The sequence below is a fragment of the Schistocerca americana genome, chromosome X (assembly GCF_021461395.2).
Source record: "Schistocerca americana isolate TAMUIC-IGC-003095 chromosome X, iqSchAmer2.1, whole genome shotgun sequence".
Taxonomy (NCBI): domain Eukaryota; kingdom Metazoa; phylum Arthropoda; class Insecta; order Orthoptera; family Acrididae; genus Schistocerca; species Schistocerca americana.
The window spans coordinates 259,484,998-259,508,935 of record NC_060130.1 but is presented as its reverse complement, the minus strand read 5'-3'; the positions used below and the strand labels follow the sequence as shown (position 1 = coordinate 259,508,935).

At 41.4% G+C, this 23,938-nt stretch overlaps 1 protein-coding gene across 1 annotated transcript in view; it reads left to right on the top strand.

Moving 5' to 3' along the window:
• The window catches only part of LOC124555466 (heat shock 70 kDa protein 14-like), a 201,466-nt gene extending 192,732 nt beyond the window's left edge, over positions 1 to 8,734 (top strand). The window contains exons 8-10 of the mRNA XM_047129389.1: positions 154 to 336; positions 8,263 to 8,321; positions 8,583 to 8,734. Of these exons, the coding sequence (XP_046985345.1) occupies positions 154 to 336; positions 8,263 to 8,321; positions 8,583 to 8,673 (333 nt within the window). The 3' untranslated portion in view covers positions 8,674 to 8,734. The remainder of the gene's footprint in view (positions 1 to 153; positions 337 to 8,262; positions 8,322 to 8,582) is intronic.
• The last annotated feature ends 15,204 nt before the right edge of the window (positions 8,735 to 23,938 follow it).

Sequence of the window (23,938 nt, the reverse complement as noted above, 5' to 3'; positions counted from 1 at the left end):
CTGTCAGTTTTCTTCCTAACTTCTTTTGTGTGTTTCATTTTTATCTACTAATTCACTTTGCTGTGGTTCTTATTTCTTTACTGAAATAAATATTAAAAATGTTGAATACTTTAATATGTCATTTGGCAGTTTCATGTGGTCTGTACATTTCAGGCAAACGATGATAAAGTGTTGGTTATACCAGCACAGACACCTGTTCCGGTCAAGGTCACAAAGAGTCTTCCATTGACACTCTCAGGAGAGAGTATAGTAGTTCAGGTTCTTGAAGCTGATGATGATGATGATGATGATGATGAGGATACAGACAAAGAACAGGGAGCTGTAGTTTTGGGAAATGTAAGTAAAAGTTTGTACACATTCCGTCTAATAATTTTAGTAGATTTTTTTGTAAAAATTTAGCAGACAATTTAATTTTAATTTATAAAAGTGATAACTTGCATGAGAATATTCCGTAGTGCAACTATAGGCAGTGCCGAACCCCCCCCCCCCCCCCCTCCAGTCAACACACACACACACACACACACACACACACACACAAATCATAGTCGAAGTAATGAAAAAACCCTCTGTTTTAAAATATGAAACTGTGGGTACTAGCAGAGATCACCCATGAATTTCAACCACCTTAGTTCTATGAGGAGGACACTTGATTCCAAGATGATTGTGTCCCAATTCAAAGAGTGGCATTCTTAAAGAATGGTTTAATCAATATGTGAATAATTTGTTACTCTGCTAAGTTCAACAGGCACCATATTTCAACATTATTGAACACCTTTTGTGATGGGGCCCTCACACACTTAATATGTATGCGCAGTAATATTGTGCCAATATATTGCAGGAAAGTGCAAGGCCAAGAACAGCACAATACAATTGCGCAATATTCATGCCTTTGTAGTGAACATGTTGGTGCGCAAAAATGTGGAACTCATGTGTATTGTTGCTTGCCTTGCAAAACACAAGCAGAAATTATGCAGAATAGATGAAATTAGCCTGAAAATCTTCCAGTACATGTTTCAATGGGCCACTGGCTCATTCACTGTGTCGTAGCTTCATAAACAACAAAAACTAATTAAAAATTAAACAAGGAAATTGTAAATTATTGTGTACACATGCTGTGTTTTCTGTGTGTCCTCTACTGTAACAACTGTTGCAAAAAAAAAATTAATAAATAAATAAAAATAAAACAATTATTTACTGATTACTAATTGAAAGCTTATGTGATCTGATGTCTGTGGAGTGCAAGGAAGAAAAACATTTATGCTGACAGGACAGCTGCCCTGATCCTATTTGCCAATTCTGAAAACTGCTATAAGTAAAATAAACTTTTCTGCTGACTATCATGACACATGGGCTTCAGTTCCCTCTGCCATTTTGGACAATGAGGTATATGGCATCTGAGAAATGAAGTTTGTGCCTGTTTACAAAGTACTGCATGATGCTTTAATATACATACTCCAGCACACGCCCTGATCTTTTGTCATCTAATTTTTTCCTTTCTCTGCAGAAATTCATTCAGTGTGAATTGAATTTCTCTTGATCTCAGTAGGAACTGCTGTTTATTGCACATCACTGCCCTTACATGGTACAATATACATTGCCATATAGTGAATGTGTGTCAGAATTGTTTAAAGCTCTCTAGTCTCCTTCAATATATTGTACAGACTGTCAATACTGCTCATAGAGGGTCAGTATTATTGCAAAATAAATATTGAGCATGGGAGGGCTTCTCAAGTTTTTGAGCAGATAATTCAGTACGTGCTTCCTCCTCAGTTAAAGGTTGTGAAATCCCTCTGTGGGTCCGGGGTTTAGAATAGGCCCGAGGTATTCCTGCCTGTCGTACGAAGTGACTGAAAGGAGTTTCACACGTTTCGGCCTTTATGTTATGGTCCTCTGTAGGGTTTGATCTCCATTCTTCGGATTTTCCCGAAGAGCGAGCCAACTGGGGAAGGGTGCCTTATAAGGTGGATCGTGTCCATCGTGCATTGAGATCTTTAGCCTACTTTCTTGTTGCTGCATTGCAGTCCTGCCCATTCTCCATCTCTTGGGCGAGCACACCTTCCTGGGTTCATTTTCGACCATGCACTACGCAGTGTCAATTTCTACGTCGACGATGACCATGGACTTCTTTGCACCTGATATCCAGCTCGGTAGCCAGTCCGTTGTGGTGGGGCTGCCACATACCCTGTTGGTTGTAGCCCCCCGACCACACAGGGATCGCTCTGCTGAAGCCTGCGCCATTATCTCCCTATGTATGCCAAGGGGTAGATGCCCATCCTCTGGGGTATCGGGACTCCCGGCAATGGCCATCCTGCCAGGTGGCCTTTGCTACGGCTGGGTTGCGCCTGTGGGAAGCGCCCCTGGTCAGAGTGGGTGGCATCAGGGCGGATGGCACATGATGAAGCGTAGTCCATCATCTCTTACTGGTGGTGAAACACCAGCAGTCTCTAAGCGATCATGAGCTCAATTCAACGCACAGAAGTATGACCCCAAATTATTCCCCTCCCTGGCCACACCATGGGAAGAACGTCATGCTAAGGATGGCAGCGGATCTTATTCGCGCCAGTACCTTAGATATTCGAGAGCTGATGGGGAATCTTTCATGACAATGAAGCCTCAGTTTTTTGTTGAGCATTTAGAGGACAAGTTTGGGAAGGTGGAGGGCTTGTCCAAAATGAGATCTGGGTCAGTCTTGATCAAAACAGCATCTTCTGCCCAGTCACGGGAGTTACTTGCTTGTGACAAGCTGGGGGATATTTCTGTAACCATCACTTACATGGTCCAGGGTATCATATTTCACAGAGACCTTCTTTTGCAGTCCGATGATGAGCTGCGCACCAATTTAGAGTGGTGAGGTGTACATTTCGTGTGGCGTGTCGACTGGAGTCCGAAGGATAATCAGGTTGCCACCGGTGCCTTCATCTTGGCCTTTGAGGGTGATGCATTGCCCGAGAAGGTCAAGGTGATGGTCTACCGGTGTGATGTAAAGCCCTATATCCCTCCCCTGTGCTGGAAGTTCGGCCATATGTTTTCCCGCTGTACTTCTAGCGTCACATGCCGAGATTGCGGACGCCCATCACTTCCCAATACTCCATGTGCCCTGCCTCCTATCTGGGTCAGCTGTGGAGAGCACCATTCGCCTTGCTCGCCTGACTGCAGGATTCTCCAGAACGAAAGGAAAATCGTGGAGTACAAGACGCTAGACAGACTGACCTACACTGAAGCTAAGAGAAAATTTGAATGCCTGCATCCTGTGTGTATGACATAGTCTTAAGCCGCTGCTACAGCAGTTCTGGCACAGTCAGCTCAGTGGTGAAGGCTGGAATTTGCATGCCAATACCACAATTGGACATTCACTGAGTGACGATAAATGGCCTTTCCAGATTAATTGGTCAGGTGACCGTTGGTGTGTATGGCATGAAACATCTGAAAGCAAGGGGTATCAGGCTGGAGGTGGGAATGGGGGTGTGGGACATTCCAGCAGAAATGCGATCTATTGGCTGGAGCCCGCTGACATCACAGTGAGGCAGCACAGCATAGCATGGCACAGCAGTTTGATTATTCAGTAGATGTACTGCACCACACTTGCTTTGGGGTGTTATTCATTCATTTTACTTTCAATTTGGTTCAATACATAGTTGAACAAATTAAATAAAGTGGCATGACAGATGTATTACACATTAGGAAATGATAATTAAGATGAAACATAACTCACTTGTTTGGTGTAGAAACAGATGGTAGTGTAGACTGTTCCACATTTCTGTTGCCGTTTATCAGATGAAGGTGAAATCCATAGCAGCTTCCTCCTTGTGCATATCTCTTTATAGTTTCCAATTTTGCTTATTGATTCAGAGACCTAATCCTTAAATGAATGTTCTTGTTCCTACATAAAAAGCAATAACTGTGTGGAAACTGTTTCAAAATAGAGCACAGAGACTTTACAACATTTTTTTGTTTGCGCACTCCGTTTCCATTAAAATCAACAAATTCTCCTTCAAACTGCAACATGTTGTTTTTCCGTGCTCGTATTGGAGAGTAATGATCATCGTGAGATGTAATTGATATCCAGTCTGCAATAGACTCTTCTAATTCACTTTTTGCTACTGGAATACCTAACAATTTATCATTGTTTTGGTACTTAAATGCAGTATAACTTGCAATGTATTTCACTGCATCTGGAAGAACATCCAGAATTGCTGCACAACCACACAGTTTTACCTCATCCATACAAATTATAAAAGTGGGTGTGCGTATATATGTATGCATGTATGGGGCATTCAGAAGCCAAGCTGACTGACTCCATCAAATGAAAATGTTCAGTACAAACAATTAGTTATTGAGTTATTTTTAAAAAAGCTCTAAAATTTTTCAGCATATTTCGAATAAACTGATGTTAAGGTTACGTTTTCAGCACTTTATAAATATATAAAAAAATTCAATGGCTGTCTCTCCCATAAGAAAATCTGCTTTGTATGGAGTGAGTCACATTGCCGACTGAAAGGTGTTGACAAAATATTGTGTGGTTTGAATACAGGCAATTTTATGAAACAAATAAACACAAGCAGGACCATTTTACATGAAAAAATCACAAGTATTAATGTAAGTAATTAAATAGTACTTAATGTACAAGTAGAAAATGCGGTCTCCCCCCCTCTCGCACACCATGGAGATCAGTCTTCATGTACTATAAAGAAGACCATGTGGAACATCAGCTAGACTTTCTAAAGGTCAGTTTCCATTTTTTGTGGGGATATTAATTTTTCCAAATGGCATTTCTGGTGAGAAAGTAGTTTTATATTGGATAACAAATGGTTCAGCCTTCTCAGTATTGATCCATCTCATTGTCAGCTAGTTAATTGTTTCACCTTCAACATTTCTTTTCCTATGGGTGATACATTTTTCTAAGTTTGCTGTTGAATGGAAGTTTTCGTGGTTCATTTCTGTTAGGTAATCAGTGTTACTTTCCTTGCAGCTAAGAACATCATCATACTGATCTCTTAGACAAAAGATGTGATGACTAGTTTTTAGTCTCTTTTTAATAAAAGAAAAATCTGTATCATTTGGAAGGTAACTGTGTCCTGGCGGAAGGAACTTTGAAGACAATAGTTTGTGTTACCTCTCGTATTTTGCAGGTATTTTATAAGACGGAGAAAAACATTTGTGTTGCAGTTTTGATTGCTGCATGAGCGAGAGTATGTGAAAATATGTTTGCCATTACTGCCATGGAGAGTCAGGTGTTCTATTAGACAAGAGCTTATTTCTTGCAAACCTCTCGAACCACCAGTTTGGGACCATACATACATACATGTAATCTATTTTGTAATTAAACATGAACACCAAAATCATGGACATAAGAGATCTGTACGACATTTAGTTAGGGAGGTATGAGGTCATAAACAGTGAATGCGTGAAAAACTACTGCATCAAGCATGATGGTTAAATTTATTACTTCTTTGCTGCTAACTCAATTTGCAACACATTTCGGAAACACTAATCGCATGTGCCACTGAATGTACCTAAAAGACTGTATCATTACATGACATACGGTACAGGAGATATGACATTACACACAGAGAGATGCTTGAGAAACGGCCACACCATGCATGATTTTTTAATTTATTACTTCATTACTACTAACTCTATTCACAACACATTTTGCAGACTGTATCACATATGCCACTTTATGTACCTGCAAAATTATGTCATTATACAGCGTGTAGTTCAGGAGATACGATATAAACATTAAGATGCCTGAAAATGAAACTGCAGGTTGAAATTCGCTAGACATATAGTCGAAATATATGTACAAATATGCATGAAATATGTTAAATATGTGTGAAATAAATTTGACATGTAGATATACGAGCAAAGCCGTCTGTAAACAACTCGTCGTAAACCCCTGGAAAAATTTCTGATTTGGTACACACACTGGTTACAATTTGGAAAGAAATACTGATGGGGTAAGAACTGCCAGTCTCTTGTTTGGATGACTGTGATAATGTGGGGAGAGAAAGGAGGAGGAGGGCAGATACTGAGGGGGGAGGAGGAGAGAGGCACAGATAGGAGGAGACGGACAGAGCTAGGGGACAGAGAGGGGAGAGGAGGAGATTGACACAGAAAGGAAATGGCAGGAGATGAACATAGAGGGGGGGGGGGGGGGAGGAGACTCATAGATAGAGGGGGACGAGGAAATGGACAGAGAAAGGAAAAAGGATAAGATGAGATGAACAGAGAGAGGTGGAGGAGGAGAGGGAATGAGCAGATGGACGGAGGAGGAAGCAGCATATTGACAGGGTGGTTGGGGGGGGGGGGGGGGAAGGACATGGACAGAAAGAGGAATGGGAGGAGGTGGTTAGACAGAGACAGGGGGAAGGAGGTGGACTAATAGAAGATTGGAATAAATACGTACCATGTTAATTCCAAATACTCAGCTAGCATGTTAATAAATTTTCTTAGACATTCACAGCTTCTGGGATTTCTCGCGTTGGTGATCCCTCGACAACATTTATACAGAGTTAATTTGTAATAAAACTTAGGGATACAGAATCTGGGTCAACATTACACTGAAAAAGACTCTGCATTTAATTCTTCAGTAATTGGTGTGTTTCCAGAGAAGGAAGTATCACTTCCATTACCTGGAAATTTAAGGAGACACACCTCATTTCTCTCTTCAAATACAAATTATTTCTAATCCTCATACCCTAGGAGAAAATTTTTCCAAGCGATCTTCATTTAATCTGGAAGTTAATATGTAGCTGACTTTCATACTTTTTAGACTTTCAAAAAGTCCAAAGAGAGATCTTATTGACGTAATGAAACATTTTTCGAAAGGCAACAAACTGTCTCTATCACCACCTTGCACTCGGGAACAAATGTCTAGGAGTCTCTTTAGAGTATTCTCCTGAATTGTGACATTCATTCCACATCCCCGTTGCAGAGGTGAGCATTCATCTTTTGGAACTCTTAGAGCTCGAGAAATCAAAGACACCAATAACGAATTCATTCTGCTTTGCACGTCGTCTTAGATTTAAGATGCTTCAGTAATGTGGTGTGTTGTCATTAGGTCACTTTTTTATGTTTAAAAATTTATTTTAAGATAATTTTTTTGCTATAATTAATTGGAGTGTTATTTATGCTCTTGCTTCTTACCTCTTTGCTTACATTCTGGCTTTGTGTAGTTTATTCTCCATGTCAGTTTGTGCTGGCGATTGCTTTGGGTAGTAGCTTCCTTCTGGAAAGTAACCCTAGAAGTTTGTTTCTTGAATCTCATTCATAATCTTCAGGCCAAAATTGAATTGAACGTGCATGTTCAGTTACCACATTCACTTTGGCTGCATGTTTGTGTCGAACTGTTGCTCATCTTTGGGAAATGCGTGATAAATAATGTTTTTGTTATCTTTTGAGCAATATTAATGCATTGTGCCACAGCCCAATTTCAGTGACCCTTGCTCACAATTGACACAAAACAAGTTATTTTCTTTACACGCACAGCCACAACAGTTCTCAAAGCGACATCAAGGCGTACAGAGGCGTCGAAGAACTTCTTGCTCACCAGGAGCCAGAATGGTTTACCTCCTTATTCTGTTGTCCGTGGGAGGAGGGAACATTATGGTCTGGGGAATGTTTTCATGGCATTCCCTTGATGATCTTATCATTGTGGAAGAGAGAGTGCAGCAATGAAAGTATGCATCTATTCTTGGGGACCATGTTCGCCCTTACTTGCAATTTGTTTTTCCTAGGCACGTTCACATGTACCAGCAGGACAAGGAGCATGTCGCACAGCTCACTTTACACATGTGTAGTTCGAAGAGGGCCAGGATGAGTTGACTGTGCTCTCCTGGCCACCAAACTCCCCAGATTTAAACCCGATCAAGAATCTCTGGGACAGCCTCGATTAGGCTGTTTGTGCCATGGATCCTCGACCGTGAAACCTAGCCTAGCTGGCCACAGCACTGGAGCTGGCATGGCTCCACATCCCTGTTGGCACCTTCCAGAACCTTATTGACACTTTTCCTGCATGTCCTGCAGTGGTCCGACACTGTGTGTGTATGTGTGTGTGTGTGTGTGTGTGTGTGTGTGTGTGTGTGTGTGTGTGTGTTCTTGCAATAATTATATCAGTTATCAGCATCACTCAGTTCAGTTTGTGTATATATTGTTATTTTTGCAATTTGTTTAAACATTATGTTGAAGTCGAAGAATATGTTTTTAATAAAGCAAGCAGTAGCTTTAAATGTCCTATACAGTAAATGCAATAAATTGTTTCAGCTGACGCTTGATGATGTGTCGGCTTCCAGCAGTTTAACTGCTGAAATAAATGTAAACAGGTATGTAAATTTCATATTTTTGATTGTGAAGAGGGAGGTGGTTGTTGTTATTTTAATGTATGAATAGTCAGCAAATAAATGTATGCCTACCACATATTTGACCAGTTGACTGACCCGCATTTTTTTCTTTTTTATTTATTTTTTTAAATTTTTATTATTTGCTGATGTTCAAAGTTTAAACATTTAATTTTATGGTATGTGTTGCAACTTTGCTTTGCTACTCTGTTGCCTTTGATATTCATTCACTTTTCTCCCTTTTAGTATTGGAAGTTTGCATGCAAGCATAAGTGATACTGCAACACAGAAGAAATCTTCCTTTCGACGAGGTCCTCCGGCATCAGATGGACAATAATTCATTTGAAAAATTATATGTTGATATTGCCTGTGATATTAAAATAAAATGTTTTCATATACTTATTGAGCATTCAGCCATCCTCTCCCCTTTCTCTCCTTACTATTAACAGTAGTAATTAGAGACTGGTTTATATGCATTTGGATGTTGCTTATGCATTGGCATATTTGGCTCCTTCTCACTGGTTACTGCATATTTTGACTAAAAACTAGTGACGATGCATATTTTCACCTATGTTTACAATATTTTAAAAATTTAGATGGGCAGTCTCTAGCTCGATCTAGTTTTGATGTCTTACAGATTGACCGCAACCTAGAACTGCATGCAATCACTAACCGAGAGGCCACTGCATAGTGAAATCATTACAGAAGAGGAACAGGAACAGGCAGACAGTCAGTGCTCCTGCACTGGCTAATCCAGGTTAATCCCCTCCACTGTCATACCGTACGCGTCGTTAACAGTTGAATTAAACTAATCAAGCTTTCAGTCGCATGTCCGTGGTTTCAGTTTAGCTTTCCATTTACACACAGTTGAATGTGTTCACAACATGTTGTGTGCCATGTTGCCTGAAAAAAGAAACGTCATTTCATGGATAGCTGACCATCCTGAAACATTTACATATGACGAAATTGCTTTATATTGTCAAGTTTGTGAGAGAAACGTTCCGCGCAAAAAAAAAAAAAAAAAAGAAGTTTCAAATAGACCAGCATGTCAAGACAAGTCGTCGTATCACAGGAATGCAGAAGAAAGGACCAGCAAGTTGCAGTACCAGGGATTTGTCCAAAGGAAAACAAGAAGTTGGTTGAACATGGATGTGTGTGAAGCATTCACTGCAAGCAACATTCCTCTTCACAAACAAACAAACCCTATCCTCAAAGGCTTCCTGCACAAATAATGCTTAAATCATAATATATACCAGATGAATCAACACTGCATAAAAATTACATACTGACAATTTACGTAAATGTTCTGGAAGAAATACACTATAAACTCGAGGACAGCATTATCTGGATTTCAGTTGATGAAACTACAAACACTTGTGGCCTTTACATTGCAAACTTAATTGTTGGTGCTTTAAAAGAAGAACCTTCTTCTACCTATTTAGCGGCCTGCAAAGAAATTGAAAAAGTAGATCATCCTATGATTGCCAGATTTGTGAATGAGGGTATTAGAAAAATATTTCCAGAATCTTCTGCAGATGAAAGGGTGTTTGTGTTTATTTCAGATGCTGCTCCCTATATGATCAAAGCAGGAAAAGCCCTCAGAGTGTTTTATCCCAATTTGATTAATGGGACGTGCTTTGCTCATTGAGTACATCACCTTGCTGAAGGAGTACGTTCCACATTTGTGAATGTCAATAAACTGATTTCATCCTCAAAGACAGTGTTTCTAAAGGCTCCTGCTTGCATCAAGACGTACAATGAAAAAAACACCAAACGTGCCTTGACCTCCCGAACCAGTGGTAACTTGTTGGGGTATGTGGGTTGAAGCTGTGTTTTTTTAAATGAACATTTTGAGGCCATTAGAGGGATAGTAAACAATTTCGATAGTGCAGAGACGTTGGCAGTTTGCCAGTGCAAGGAAGCTTTTAATGATTCCTGTATTAAAAAAGACATTGCTGTGATTAGTACTCATTTTTCCCATATACCTGCAAGTATTAAAAAGCTTGAAACTCAAGGTTTGGCATTGAATGAATCTATTCAGTTAATGAATAAAATTATTCTAGTGAACTCCTCATTGCCGGAGGTATTCCCAAGAAAAGTTCGAAAACATTTTAAACAATAATCCAGGCTTTGAACCCTTGTGCCAATTTGATAGTTTTATTAATGCAACAGGTGAACTTTTACCAGAAACAATAAGTGCCAACATATTGTAACTGTGGGCATGTATAGTGTCAGTATAAGTGGGTATAATTTAGCATCTTACACTTGTAGATATAGGATGGATGAAGGAGTTTCAATTTTCATAAAACAAGGGTTAAATGCAAAACTGTAGAAGTAAGCAAATTTTGTGTTGATCTGCACTTTGAGTTTTGTGCATGTGAACTTCAGCTAGATAATGTAGTATTGATATTAGCAACAGTCTACAGGTCCCCATTAGGAGACTGGGAGCTATTCATGAAAAAGTCTGTCGGACAAAAAGTAGTAGTTATTAATCTGTGGTGATTTCAATGTAAACTTTCTAAGTAATTCTGATAGGGAAAGTGAACTATAAGTGTTATTAACAACATATAACTTAGAATCGGTGATCAGTTTCCGTACATGTATAGCGCAGGACAGTAGCTCGCTAATAGATAATGTATTTGTACAGAAAGAGGATGTATAACACACGCTTTCCCTGTGGTATATGGATTGTTAGACCATGATGCACAACTGATTAACTTACAGAACCTAACAGGGTGTAGAGTCCAGAAACCATTAAGTAAAAGTGTGAGCTCGCTCAACCCGGTATCTATAGAGCACTTCAGAGAAAGCTTAAGAAATGTTAATTGGGGAGATGTATATAATGAGCCAAATGCTAATGATAAATGCAACACATTTCTTGATAAATTTGTATCCCTTTTTGAACATTGATTCCCAAAGAAAATTACTAAATGTAACACCACACACTTTTCAAAGAAACCTTGGATTACTACAGGTATTAAAGTGTCTTCATAAAGGGAAAGAAAACTGTGTGAGACAGCAAGAACTAGCAAAGATCCAGCAGTAGTTTTACACTATAAAAATTATTGTAACATACTAAGAAAAGTTGTAAGGGAATCAAGAAATATATATGTTAGAGAAGAAATTAACAACTCCGTAAAAAAATCAAATCGATATGGAATGTTGTTAGGAGGGAGACACGAAAAGTAACTGCTGGGGTAGAATGAGAGCATCCTAACCAACAGTACACAAGTAGCTAATGTATTTAACTACCATTTCTTAAGTGTAGGAGAAAAAATTGGTGAGAGCAGTTCAAAAGAAAAAGCCAGACAGTACATGGAAGAGTCTGTTTTGAAAAAATGTAGTCACATTAACTTTCACCTAACAGCCTCTTGTGAAATAAGTGAAATTATTAAATCTTTGAAAAATAAATGTTCTGTTGGAGTAGATGAATCTCTAATAAGATGTTAAAACAATTGGAGCAATTACAGCTGATGTTCTGATTCACACATGTAATGCATCACTAACTCAAGGTATTTTCCCAGACAGGTTAAAATATGCCATTGTCAGGCCTCTCTACGAAAGGGGGACACCACAGATGACAATAATTATCGGTCAGTATCCGTGCTTAGAGCATTTCCAAAAATCTTCGAGAAAGTAATGTACTCGAGTGGTTAGCCATCTCAACAGTAATGGGATACTTAGTAAATCACAGTTTGGATTTCAAAAATGCTGTTCCACTGAGACAGCAATATACAATTTCATTGTCCACATAATATAGTCTTTAAATAGTAAAATGTCACCAATAGGAATTTTCTGTGACTTTTCCAAAGCATTTGATTGTATGAACCATGACATTATGTTACAGAAATTACAACTATACGGTATAAATGGAATAGCATACGAGTCATACCTACGGAACAGGAAGCAAAAAGTTTCCTTACATAGGTCCAGTGATTTAAATAAGTTTGCCACTTCATCTAACTGGGATGAAATTACATTAGGTGTTCCACATGGTTCAATCATGGGTCCCCTTCTGTTCTTGATATATGTGAACGACCTCCCTTCCTATCTGAAACAGGAAGCTGAACTTACACTGTTTGCTGATGATACAGGCATAATTATTAATCCAGTTAAAGAAACTCCAATTGAAAATTATACAAATAAGGTCTTTGGAAAAGTCATTAATTGGTTTTCTGCGAATGGGCTTGCTCTAAACTTTGAAAAAACACAGTAAATCCAATTTTCTGCTGCAAAAAGTACAGTTTCTTCAATAAATATAACACATCAACAGAAGTCAGTAGACAGGGTAGAGCATACTAAGTTTTTGGGTGTACATATAGATGAGAATCTTAATTGGAAAATTCATATTTTGGATCTTCTAAAGCGACCAGGCTCAGCAACTTTTGCAATCAGAATAATTGCCTATTTTGAGGATATAGAAATTAGTAAGCTAACATGCTTTGCATACTTTCACTTTCTGATGTCATACGGAATAATATTTTGGGGTAACTAAACATTTAGACAAAAAGTATTCACTGCTCAAAAGAAAGTGGTTAGAATAACTTACGGGATTCATAGTCGCACATAATGTAGGCATCTTTTTAAAAGATTGGGAATTCTTACAACAGCCTTGCAGTACATTTACTTACTAATGAAATTTGTTCACAACAACATGAACCACTTTAAAAACTACAGTGACATTCATGATTATAATACCATAAAAAAGAAAGACTTACACTATCCTTTACTCAACCTATCTTTGCCACAGAAAGGGGTAAAATATGCTGCTATAAAAATTTTCGACAAATTACCAGATGAAATAAAATGTCTGACAGACTGCAGTAATAGCTTCAAAAATAAATTGAAATCATATCTCCTTGACAACTCCTCCTATACCATATATGAATTCTTGAAGAGGAGTAAATAAATATATAAGTATAGTATATCCATTTTGTGCAATTTAATGGAATGGGGTAAATAATAGAAATATTACTCTTTAACTTAGTATTGTGTTAAAAAATCTTATTTCATATGTGCATTGCTTGTGGACTTGACACGTTCCACATGATAACGGCTACTGTACCGTGCGATTGATCAATGGAACATGTAAAAAAAAAAAAACAACAACAACCCAAATTCAAATACTGCTCGGTTATCTCAGTTGATGTAGAAAGGTCCTTTTCTGCTTATAAAAATGCTCTGAGTGATCAAAGACACAATCTTACTACCGAACATTTGGAACAGTACGTGGTTGTTTATGTTTACAGTAGTAGAAAAATGTAAAATAAATTGTGAATGATTTGGTCCAATAGTATTAACTAAAAGTTAATGCTGTTCAAAAAAATTTATGATTGTATGTTGTATTTTAAATAAAATATTTCGGAGTTTTTGAGCATGCCCCTCTGCATGCGATATATTTCGAAGTTGGTCCAGTACATATCGATTTTTTCGCTGCGACTCACTCGCACCACATCTGCTTGTTACTGACAACAATAGCAAAGAAGGAACAGGTCTTGAAACATGGTATGCATCCCCATTTTGCAAATTTTTATAAAATAATTCCAGAAAGGTCTCCTTCCTAACCTCTACCAGAAAGTATTCGGAAAATGATGTCAGCTTTCTAAATGTACAGATTTTTCGTGTGGCCAGTGCTCTTCCTCATAATTGATAGGCACAGGTTCGACTTTGAGATATAATGCACACAGTAACCATGTTTTTTTTATTATTTGTTCTTGCATATTTCATCAATTTTCATACATTTTTAAGCACGTTTCATGCATATTTTAAGGTTTTTATTATGCATATAATCCGGTCTCTAGAAATAATACTTTAAATTGCAAATTATGTATCAAGAAAACATAGGTGTGTGTTTGTTGATTCATAGGGTTTTGGTAGAAATGTAATGTACCATTGATCATGTTTCTTGAGCACTAGTAAGTGTTACACATATCATGGATTTATTTCAGGATGCGTCAGGATGAGTAGTTATGGGGTGTGGGAACATTAATGCCAATATACGTAATTCAGTTTGTTGTAAAAGTCTTTACTCCTTACCGCTATTACATGTATGTGTGATCACATTGAGCAGAGTGCTGGAAGAATGACTGATAATTACAAGCCTATACATGCTTCCACACTTCTAGTCATTTGCTTGCTATGTCTCTGACATGTTCATTGCTGCTGCCTCTTGCTGATGTTGCAAAGTCAAACTGCGAGGTCATTCACACACAGTAGATAGTTTCACAAGAGCTGAGTGGCAGTATGAACCTTCATGTTGTAAACACAGGATGTATTGTGTGTCCCACAAATCATGCCCACTGACAACATAATAACTTCCAATTTTCGCGGTGGTTCGATGAACTGTTTCGAGCTGTACATTCCCCTCAGGGAATTTGCGTCACCATTAGCTCATTAATTATGAGCAATCTGTGTACTTGCTGTAACAAGTTGGAAGTAAAATTGGAAACTTGGTTGCTACTTGTAGAAGACAGTGAGCTCTATTGGAAGATCCAGTGTAACTAATAATACACACCACCTTGGTCCAGAATTGGTACCATTATCTTGAAAAGTCTAGAATGGTCAAAATATAATGATTCTCATTTTTTGATTTTGCTAAGGAACAAGTAATATCCAAATCCACACATTCAAAAAGTTTCTGGGAGTTCTTGTAGAGATCATTTTGTTTTGCCCATATCATTCTGCTTATTCCATAATCATAACATGGAACATAACTGTAAGCATCTGCTTTCCAGTTTGACTGCCAGTAGAGTTGCACTACTCATAGGTTACTTGCTCTTTCGCGTCTGTCTTGGGAATGGACTGCCATGACTTTCTGTTAACACTTGTTCTCATAGGCTTTCAGGTACAAGAATAAGGTTAAATTTATCACTGCTCTTGTAAGGTGTTATGCCAACTACTTCAAATTTAGGATCTTGTTTCCAGGATTGAAAGTACATATTGACCTATCACATGTTCATCAATTGTTGTTCTCTGCCTTTTGGGGAACACACTCTGACGCTCTTACTTAATTAGTTCACATTACTGTGTAGTTTTCAATGTCGATGAAATACTGTGAATTGGTACTCACCTAAAGGCTGCTGCATTCTAGTATTTACCAAAAAGCAGGTGAACATCCCGATCTTATCTTCAGAAAAAAATCGGAACTGTAGGGATCAAAGAAATGTTCTCCAGATCCAGAGTGGTGCACAGTGGCATGCTTTTGCGACCCAGTCCACCACATACGACACGGCCATTCAGTGCTATGGAGGGGCACGAGCGCTGAGTGACGTGCGGAAGCAGCACGTGTGTCCTGCCATCAGCTACCCTTACTTTTTTGTTCTCAGGCACTATGCTCATATTTATGAGATATATTTTAAATGACTACAGTGAGTGTTTCATGATAGCTTCATGTGTTACTTTTGAAACAACATTCTTGATTTTTTGTTCTGATTATTACTCATTGCAGTGGGTCATCAGGCACATTTTTTCTTTTATTTTCAGCAGGTATTTGCAGTTTCGTTCTTGCAATGTGTAGATGGGGTCGACCTGAACAAATACTTCTCATTAAGTCTCTCGTGCAACGAGGTCCTGTCAGAAAGTGTCGGCTTCTTTTCTGTTACAAAGAAAATTATTTCTAAATCAGAATTTTACATGCCCATTCAACAGAGTGGTCCCAAATTAGCCTAATGCAATATTCACTGTATAGATATGTATTATTTCTGCTGCATGGTGTTAGCAGTAAGTGGGAATCAGGACGGTGCTGTCACTGCTGGAGTACTGGCTATGTTGTTTTGCTGTCCTTGTTAACACATATTGGTAAAACGAATATCCCACTATACTAATTTGTCATCAGTCTGTCAAATGGGCATGTAAAATTCATTTTGTTTGTAATGGGAAACAAAGCGACGCTTTCCATCGAAGCTGGACATTGCTTGAAAGACGTGACGGGTACCAAAATATATGCGGAAACAATAGAGAAAATGTGCCTGCTGACTCTCGGGTGAGACACCCTTACAAAAATTACAATCAAGACACTTGTGATTAAAGACATATATTGTTCAAAATACTAACTTCAAAACATAACTCCCCCTGCAGGTCCGGGGGTTAGAATAGGCCCGAGGTATCCCTGCCCATCGTAAGATACGACTAAAAGGAGTGTCTCACTGTTCAGACCTATAAGTCCAGGTCCCATGTTACGGGTTGACCTGCCACTTTCCAAATTCTACAGAAGTGTAGGCCATATGGGGAAGGACACCTTAAGTGGCGCATGAGTGCCCTTAGATTCAATCTCCTTAACCTCTTGTCATGGCTCTGCATCTTCACCTGCCATTCAACTATTTGGGTGAGGACACTTTCTGGGATATGTTATCTTCTTCCATTGTTTCCTGTCCTCTTTCACCCCCATGACAGGATTGGATTTCTCTGTACCCAATATCCAGCATGGTAACCAGTCCGTTGTGGTGGGGTCGTCATGTATCCATTTGGTGGTGCCCCCCTGACAACACAGGGATTGCACTACTGATGCCTGAGCTGGAAACGCCCCACGTATGCCAAGGAGTAGATGCCTGTCTTCCTGGGGCATAAGGACTCCCAGCAATGGGCATCATGCTAGGTGGCCTTTGCTGTGGCTGGATGGCGCCCGTGGGGAAAGCCCTTGGTCGGAGTGGGTGGCATCAGGGTGGATGACCTGCAATGAACCGGACTAAGTCATCTCTTCCTGGTGACTGTATTGTGCTGGCAGTCTCCAAGAAGGACAAGATTGAGTACAATGCTGACAGATATGACCCTAAATCGTTCCCGTCCCTCGCTATGCCGTGGGAGAAACGTAGGGCTACAGTAAGAAGAGAGCCATATTCACCTCAGTATTTAGTCTGTAGCAGAATGATCGGGGACTCCTTTCTACCACTGAAGCCTCAATTTTTTGTTGAACATCTTGAGGATAAGTTTGGGGAAGTGACAGCACTGTCCAAGATCAGAAGTGGTGCAGTCTTGATTCGGATTTGTGACCGGCTGGGTGATATTCCTGTTTCTGTCACTCCCCATAAAAGCCTCAACATGGTCCAGGGGATTATTTTCCATCGTGATTACCTCTTGCAGTCTGACAACAAGCTCCGTGCCAATTTAGGACGTCAGGGTGTTCATTTCATCTGGTGCATTTACAGGGGACCCAAAGACAACAGGGTTGCTACCGATTCCTTCATCTTGGCCCTCGAGGGTGATTCATTGCCAGAAAAGGTCAAGGTGATGGTTTACCGCTGTGACGTTTAACCATACGTCCCTCCCCCTATGCGGTGCTTTAAGTGCTGGAAATTTGGGCACGTCTTCCTGCGGCACTTCCAACGCCACATGTTGAGACTGTGGACGTCCACTGCATCCAGATATTCCCTGTGCACCTCCTCCCACTTGTATCAACTGCGGAGAGCAGCACTCCCCCTGCCCGCCAGACTGCACAGTACTCCGAAAGGAGCAGAAAGTCGTGAAGTACAATACTTTGGACTGGTTGACTTACCAAGAGGCTGAACATAAATTTGAACGATTACACCCCGTTTGGTTGACATCCACGTACGCTGCAGCTACGTAAACATCACCATCACAAATAAGTCGTGCCACACTCTGTGCCATGAACAGTTGGCCCTCTGGGCCTCCAGACTACATCTGCCCCCCTTGATGGTAGGGGGAAAAATCTCCTTCCGTTGCTCCCAAAGTACCTTCTTTGGGAGCAAGGCCCTTCCAAATGCAGGGGACATTGGTCCCCTCCACCCAGCTGGAGGAGCAACAGCCTTCTCCGGCTCCTGTCATGTGGAAGGGGTCCCTTGATATCCTCTCTCCCAAGTTGTCCACTAATGCCACAGTGGACACTCGCCAGTGACTAAAGGAGCCAAAAGCTGCTGGACGAAGAGCTTCTCGGTCTTCCTCCATGCCTGAAACTACTTCAGAGAAGTCCTCCCAGCAAGCCCCTAACGAGAAGTGAGAGGCTAAGCAAACAAAGAAGTCTGCTAAGAAAAAGGACCCTCTGGTGGCCCCAACACCACGACTTCCTACCAATTCTGCACCTGCAGATGAGGTGGAGATCTCACTATCCCCTGTGGACCTGGATCTCACTGATGGCTCATCCACAATAGGAATGGATACAAATACTTAATCGGTGGCAGCAGGTGACCCTGAGGCGCAACCTGCCTCATTGCATGCTTCATGCCTTCCGAGCCTCACGATAATGTCATCCTCCAGTGGAATTGCTACGGTTTTCTTCACCACCTGGCTGAGCTACGGCAACTGTTAAGCTTCACACCTGCTTTCTGCATTGCCCTCAAGGAAACCTGGTTCCTGGCAATGTAGACCCCTGCCCTTTGCAGCTATAGGGGATATTACAATAACTGTAGCGACTTTAATAGTGTGTCAGGTGGAGTTTATGTCTATGTCCTAAACTCAGTATGCAGTGAACCTGTGCCCCTTCAAACCCCTCTTGAAGCTGTGGCTGTCAGGATAAGGATGATGTGGGAAATAACTGTCTGCAACGTATATCTTCCTCCAGATGGTGCAGTACCCCTGAATGTGTTGGCTGCACTGATTCATCAACTCCCTAAAACTTTCCTACTTTTTGGAGATTTGAATGCCCATAATCCCTTGTGGGGTGGCACTGTGCTTGCTGACCGACGTAGAGATGTCGGAACTTTCCTATCTCAACTTGACATCTGCCTCTTATATACTGGGGTCCCTACACATTTCAGTGTGCCCTTAACTCGGCCATTGACTTACCCCTCTGCAGCGCAGGACATCTCCCACTGTCCACCGGAGAGCCCACGATGACGTGTGGTAGTGACCACTTTCACATCTTCCCGTCACTCCCCCAGTGTCATTGCCCCGGACATCTACCAAGATGGGCTTTAAACAAGGCAGACTGGGAAGCTTTCACCTCTGCTGTCACTGTTGAATCTCCTCCACATGATACCATCGATGTGATAGTTGAGCAGGTCACTAGAACAATTGTGTCTGCGGCAGAAAACACGATCCCTTGTTCCTTAGGGCCCCCCCCCCCCCCCTCCCCAGTGAAAGTCAGTACCTAGAGCACCTAATAACTTTTAAACGGCTCCGTGCCTGCATTTGCCAGCTTATAAAAAGATGGAAACGGGCATGTTGGGAGAGGTATGTCTCGACCATTGGGTGCCATATGTCACCTTCCCAAGTCTGTACGAAGATCAGGGTACTAGACCCCGACAGGTGTTAGTGGCATTAACATCAATGGCGTCTTATCTGCCGATGCAACCGCTGTTGCCGAGTGCTTTGCTGAGCACTATGCTCCAGCCTCATCATCAGAGAATTATCCCCCAGCATTTTACACCCTCAAACGGCGGATGAAAAAGAAAGCCATCTCGTTCACTAAACGTCACAGTGAACCCTATAATGCTCCATTTACAGAGTGGGAGCTCCTCAACGTACTCGCACATTGCCCCGACACAGCTCCTGGGCCAGATCAGATCCACAGTCAGATGATCAAACATCTCTCATTGGACTACAAGTGGCATCACCTCGTCACCTTCAACCGGACCTGGTGCGATGGCGTCTTTCCATTGCAGTGGCGGGAGATAACCATCATTCCTGTGCTCAAACCTGGTAAAAACCTACTTGGTGTGGATAGCTATTGGCCCATCAGTCTCACCAACGTTCTTTGTAAGCTGCTAGAATGTATGATAAGTCGGTGGTTGTGTAGGGTCCTGGAGTCAAGGGGCCTCCTGGCTCCATGCCAGGGCGGTTTCCGCCAGTATCGCTTTACCATTAATAATCTAGTTTCCCTCTAGTCTGTCATCTGAACAGCCTTTTCCAGTGCCAACAGCTGGTAGCCGTCTCTTTTTATTTACGAAAAGCTTAAGACACAACCTGGCAACACCATATCCTTGCCACATTATATGAATGGTATCTCCAGGTGCCTCCGCCTGATTTTTATCCAAAATTTCCTATCGCTCCGTATTTTCTGTGTCAAAGTTGGCGCCTCCCACAGTTCTCCCCATATCCAGGAGAATGGGGTCTCGCAGGGTTCTGTATTGAGTGTCTCTCTATTTTTAGTGGCCATTAACGGTCTAGCAGCAGCTGTCGAGCCATCAGTCTCACCTTCTCTGTATGCAGACAACTTCTGTATTTCGTACTGCTCCTTCAGTACTGTTGTTGGTAAGCGGCGTCTACAGGGAGCCATCCACAAGGCGCAATCATGGGCCCCAGCCCACGGCTTCCAGTTTTCAGCTGTGAAGTCATGTGTCATGCACTTCTGTCGGCATCTTACTGTTCATCCAGAACAAAAACTTTATCTTAATGATGATCCACTTACTGTAGTGAGACATATTGATTCTTACGACTGGTTTTCGACGCCTGATTGACATGGCTTCCTCACCTTCGTCAGCTCAAGTGGAAGTGCTGGCAGCACCTCAATGCCCTCTGCTGCCTGAACAACACCAACTGGGCTGCATATTACTCTATGCTGCTGCAGTTCTACAGAGCCCTTGTTCAATCCCACCTTGGCTATGGGAGTCTGGTTTGTGGTTCGGCAGTGCCCTCAGTGTTGCGTTTACTCGACCCAGTACACCACTGTGGCAATCGACTGGCAACAGGACCATTTAGGACTAGTCCGGTGACCAGCGTCCTGGTGGAGGCCCAAGTCCCTCCATTAAAGGTTAGGGGTGCACAACTGCTCGCCAGCTACGTTCCGCACATTCATAGTTCTCCTGAGCATCCGAATTACCATCTCATTTTCCCATCCATGGCAGTTCATCTCCTGCGTCGGAGGCCCAGATCTGGGCTTAAGATATCAGTTTGCGTCCAATCTCTTCTGTCTGAAGTGGAGTCCTTGCCTTTACCACCTGTTCTCAGGGTCAATTCACGTACACCTCCATGTACACCTAGGCCAAAGCTATGCCTGGCTCTTTCACATGGTCCTAAGGACTCAGTTAACCCCAGAGCTCTCTGCTGTCATTTCCTCTCAATCCGGGACCATGAAGTGGTTTATACTGACAGCTCAATGCCTGATGGTCACGTTGGCTTCGCATTTGTCCATGGAGGACATACTGAACAGCACTCCTTGCAAGATGGCTGCAGTGGTTTCACTGCGGAGCTGGTGGCCATTTTTCTTGCTCTTGAGTGCATCTGCTTGTGCCCTGACGAGTTGTTTCTTCTCTGTACTGACTCTTTGAAAAGCCTACAAGCTATTGACGCTCGCGATCTTTTGGCAGTGACCATCCAGGAGTCCATCTATGACCTGGAATGGTCCAGTCGTCCTGTGGTGTTGTGGACCCCAGGCCACGTCGGAATCCCAGGAAATGAACTTGCCAACATGCTACATGGAAACGGCTTCTGGAAATCGGCATCCCTGTAACTGACCTGTGATCATTATTACATCGCAAGGTGTTTCACCTCTGGGAGGGGGAATGGCATTGTCTAGGTACGCACAACAAACTGCGTGCGATTAAGGAGACTACGAATGTGTGGAAGACCTCCATGCGGGCCTCTTGCAGGGACTCTGTGGTTCTCTGCCGACTCCGCATTGGCCATACGTGGGTAACACATGGCTACCTCCTCCATCGCGTGGACCTCACTTTGGTGTCACAGTGGCTCACATATGACTGTCGTCCACATTTTAGTTGATTGCCCACTTTTATCCACTCTGTGGCAGACTTGTAACCTTCCCAGTGCCCTACCTTCGGTGTTGGGTGACAATGTCTCAGCAGCAGATATAGTTTTGCGTTTCATTCGTGAGGGGGGTTTTTATCGTACCATCTAAGGGTGGGCATTTAGCCTTCTCTCTAAGGTCGCCACCCTCCCTCCATTTTAACTCTGTCGCACTTTCTTTGCATTTGTTTGTCATGGTGGTCATGTTTTCCCTATATATGTTTATCTTGCCTTGTCTTTTTGGGATGGACATTTTAATGTGTTGCAGAGTGGCTGGCGCCTCTTCTTTCATTATTGTGATCAGCCAGCCCAGACTATATGCTCTAAGGTTTTAAGACTTTCTTCTTCTTTTCCTTGTGGTGTATGTTTCCCCTATTTTTTGTTCGTTCCATTCGTTTTCTTTTTAGGTGTGGGGTTGGGTGTTTTTATACCCCAAACAAACAAACCAACCAATCAACCAAAACATGATAAGCTAAGGCTGATGTAAAGCTCCCAACATTGGCCCTGTTGCTCAACAATATTTTGGAAACAAGCTAAGTTTTATTTCATACCAAATAACAAAAGTAATATGAAAAACTGCATATGTAACTCAGAAATATGCAGCAAAATGTGCAGTAAACAAAAACCTTTCACCACTACATACAGCAGAAACTGAAGATTAATGTCTGAAAAGAGTTCCAGCATATATATCACTCATTTGTCTCTGACAGAATTATTATGAATAAAAAGAAGAGCATAAGCACTGTGCGGGTGTAAAAGCGACTGTGGTGTTGAAAATGAAACCAGCAGCAGTAAAATTTCTTTCAGAGTCAGAGGTAGATGCTGGTACGCACAATATTGTGCTGGCGATTTTCTGAAGAGTGAGAAAATTTTGACTGTTCATTTTCCAATAAGAAGCCACATTTTCTTCAATTTTGCAGCTTTGATTTAAATAGTACGCGTAGACACATTCAGAGTACCAGGTAGGACGAGTGGTGGCACACATAAAGACATTCCTAGCACACACGGACAGGTACAAAGGCACGTGCATTAACACATCCAGAGCAGTTACATGGTTAATGTATGAGTACGCAAATGCAGAACAGTCATTGGAAGCAATCATTTCATAAAATATATAGGAGTATGTGAATGGAGCAATTTAAAGTGAAACAACCACATAAAAGTAATCACAGGAAATGCAGATGTGAGACAGGTTCATTGGAAGCATCTTGGGAAATTTTGTCCGTCAACAAATGAAGTAGTATTTCAAATCCTTTGTTCGAAGAATACTTGAATATTACTCGTCAGTGTGGGATCTGTACCAGATAGGATTGATAAAGGAAATACAGAAGATCCATTGGAGGACAGCACGCTTTGTTACAGGTTCATTTACTGAGCATGAAAGCATCCTGGAGATGGTCAACTGGCTCCAGTGGCAGATGCTGCTGGAGAGGTGTGGTCTACTGTTGAAGTTCCGAGAGTGTACATTCCTAGAAGAGTCGAGAAATAGATTGCTTCCTCATACATATATCTCGTGAAAATACTGTGAAGAAAAAATTAGATGGATTTGGGCCAAGTGGAGGCTTACTGGCAGTCATTGTTCCTGTGAACCATTCCTAACTGGAGACAGGAAAAGGGGGAAGTGACAGTGGTACACAAAGCCCTGTGACTTGTGCTACATAGATGTATAACGAACACAGGTAGCAGTACAGGAGTATTTGCATTTGATTGTTGTGTCTACTAAAAATAAAAAAAAGAACCATTGCTGTAAACATTGTGAAGGCATTTCTTGTAATCAAGTTTTGGAGCTGAAGGCAGCTGTTAATGGATTATGGTTGATGAAAAGAAACAGCTGTGTGTTGTAAAAGTACGAGGTGCTACCCAAAATATCTGAGATTAGTGCTGCCATCTGTTGAAAACCTTACCTTTGGACTAATGGTCACCATCACCCTCGAAGTAGTTCCCGTCCGCACGTACACACCAGTCCC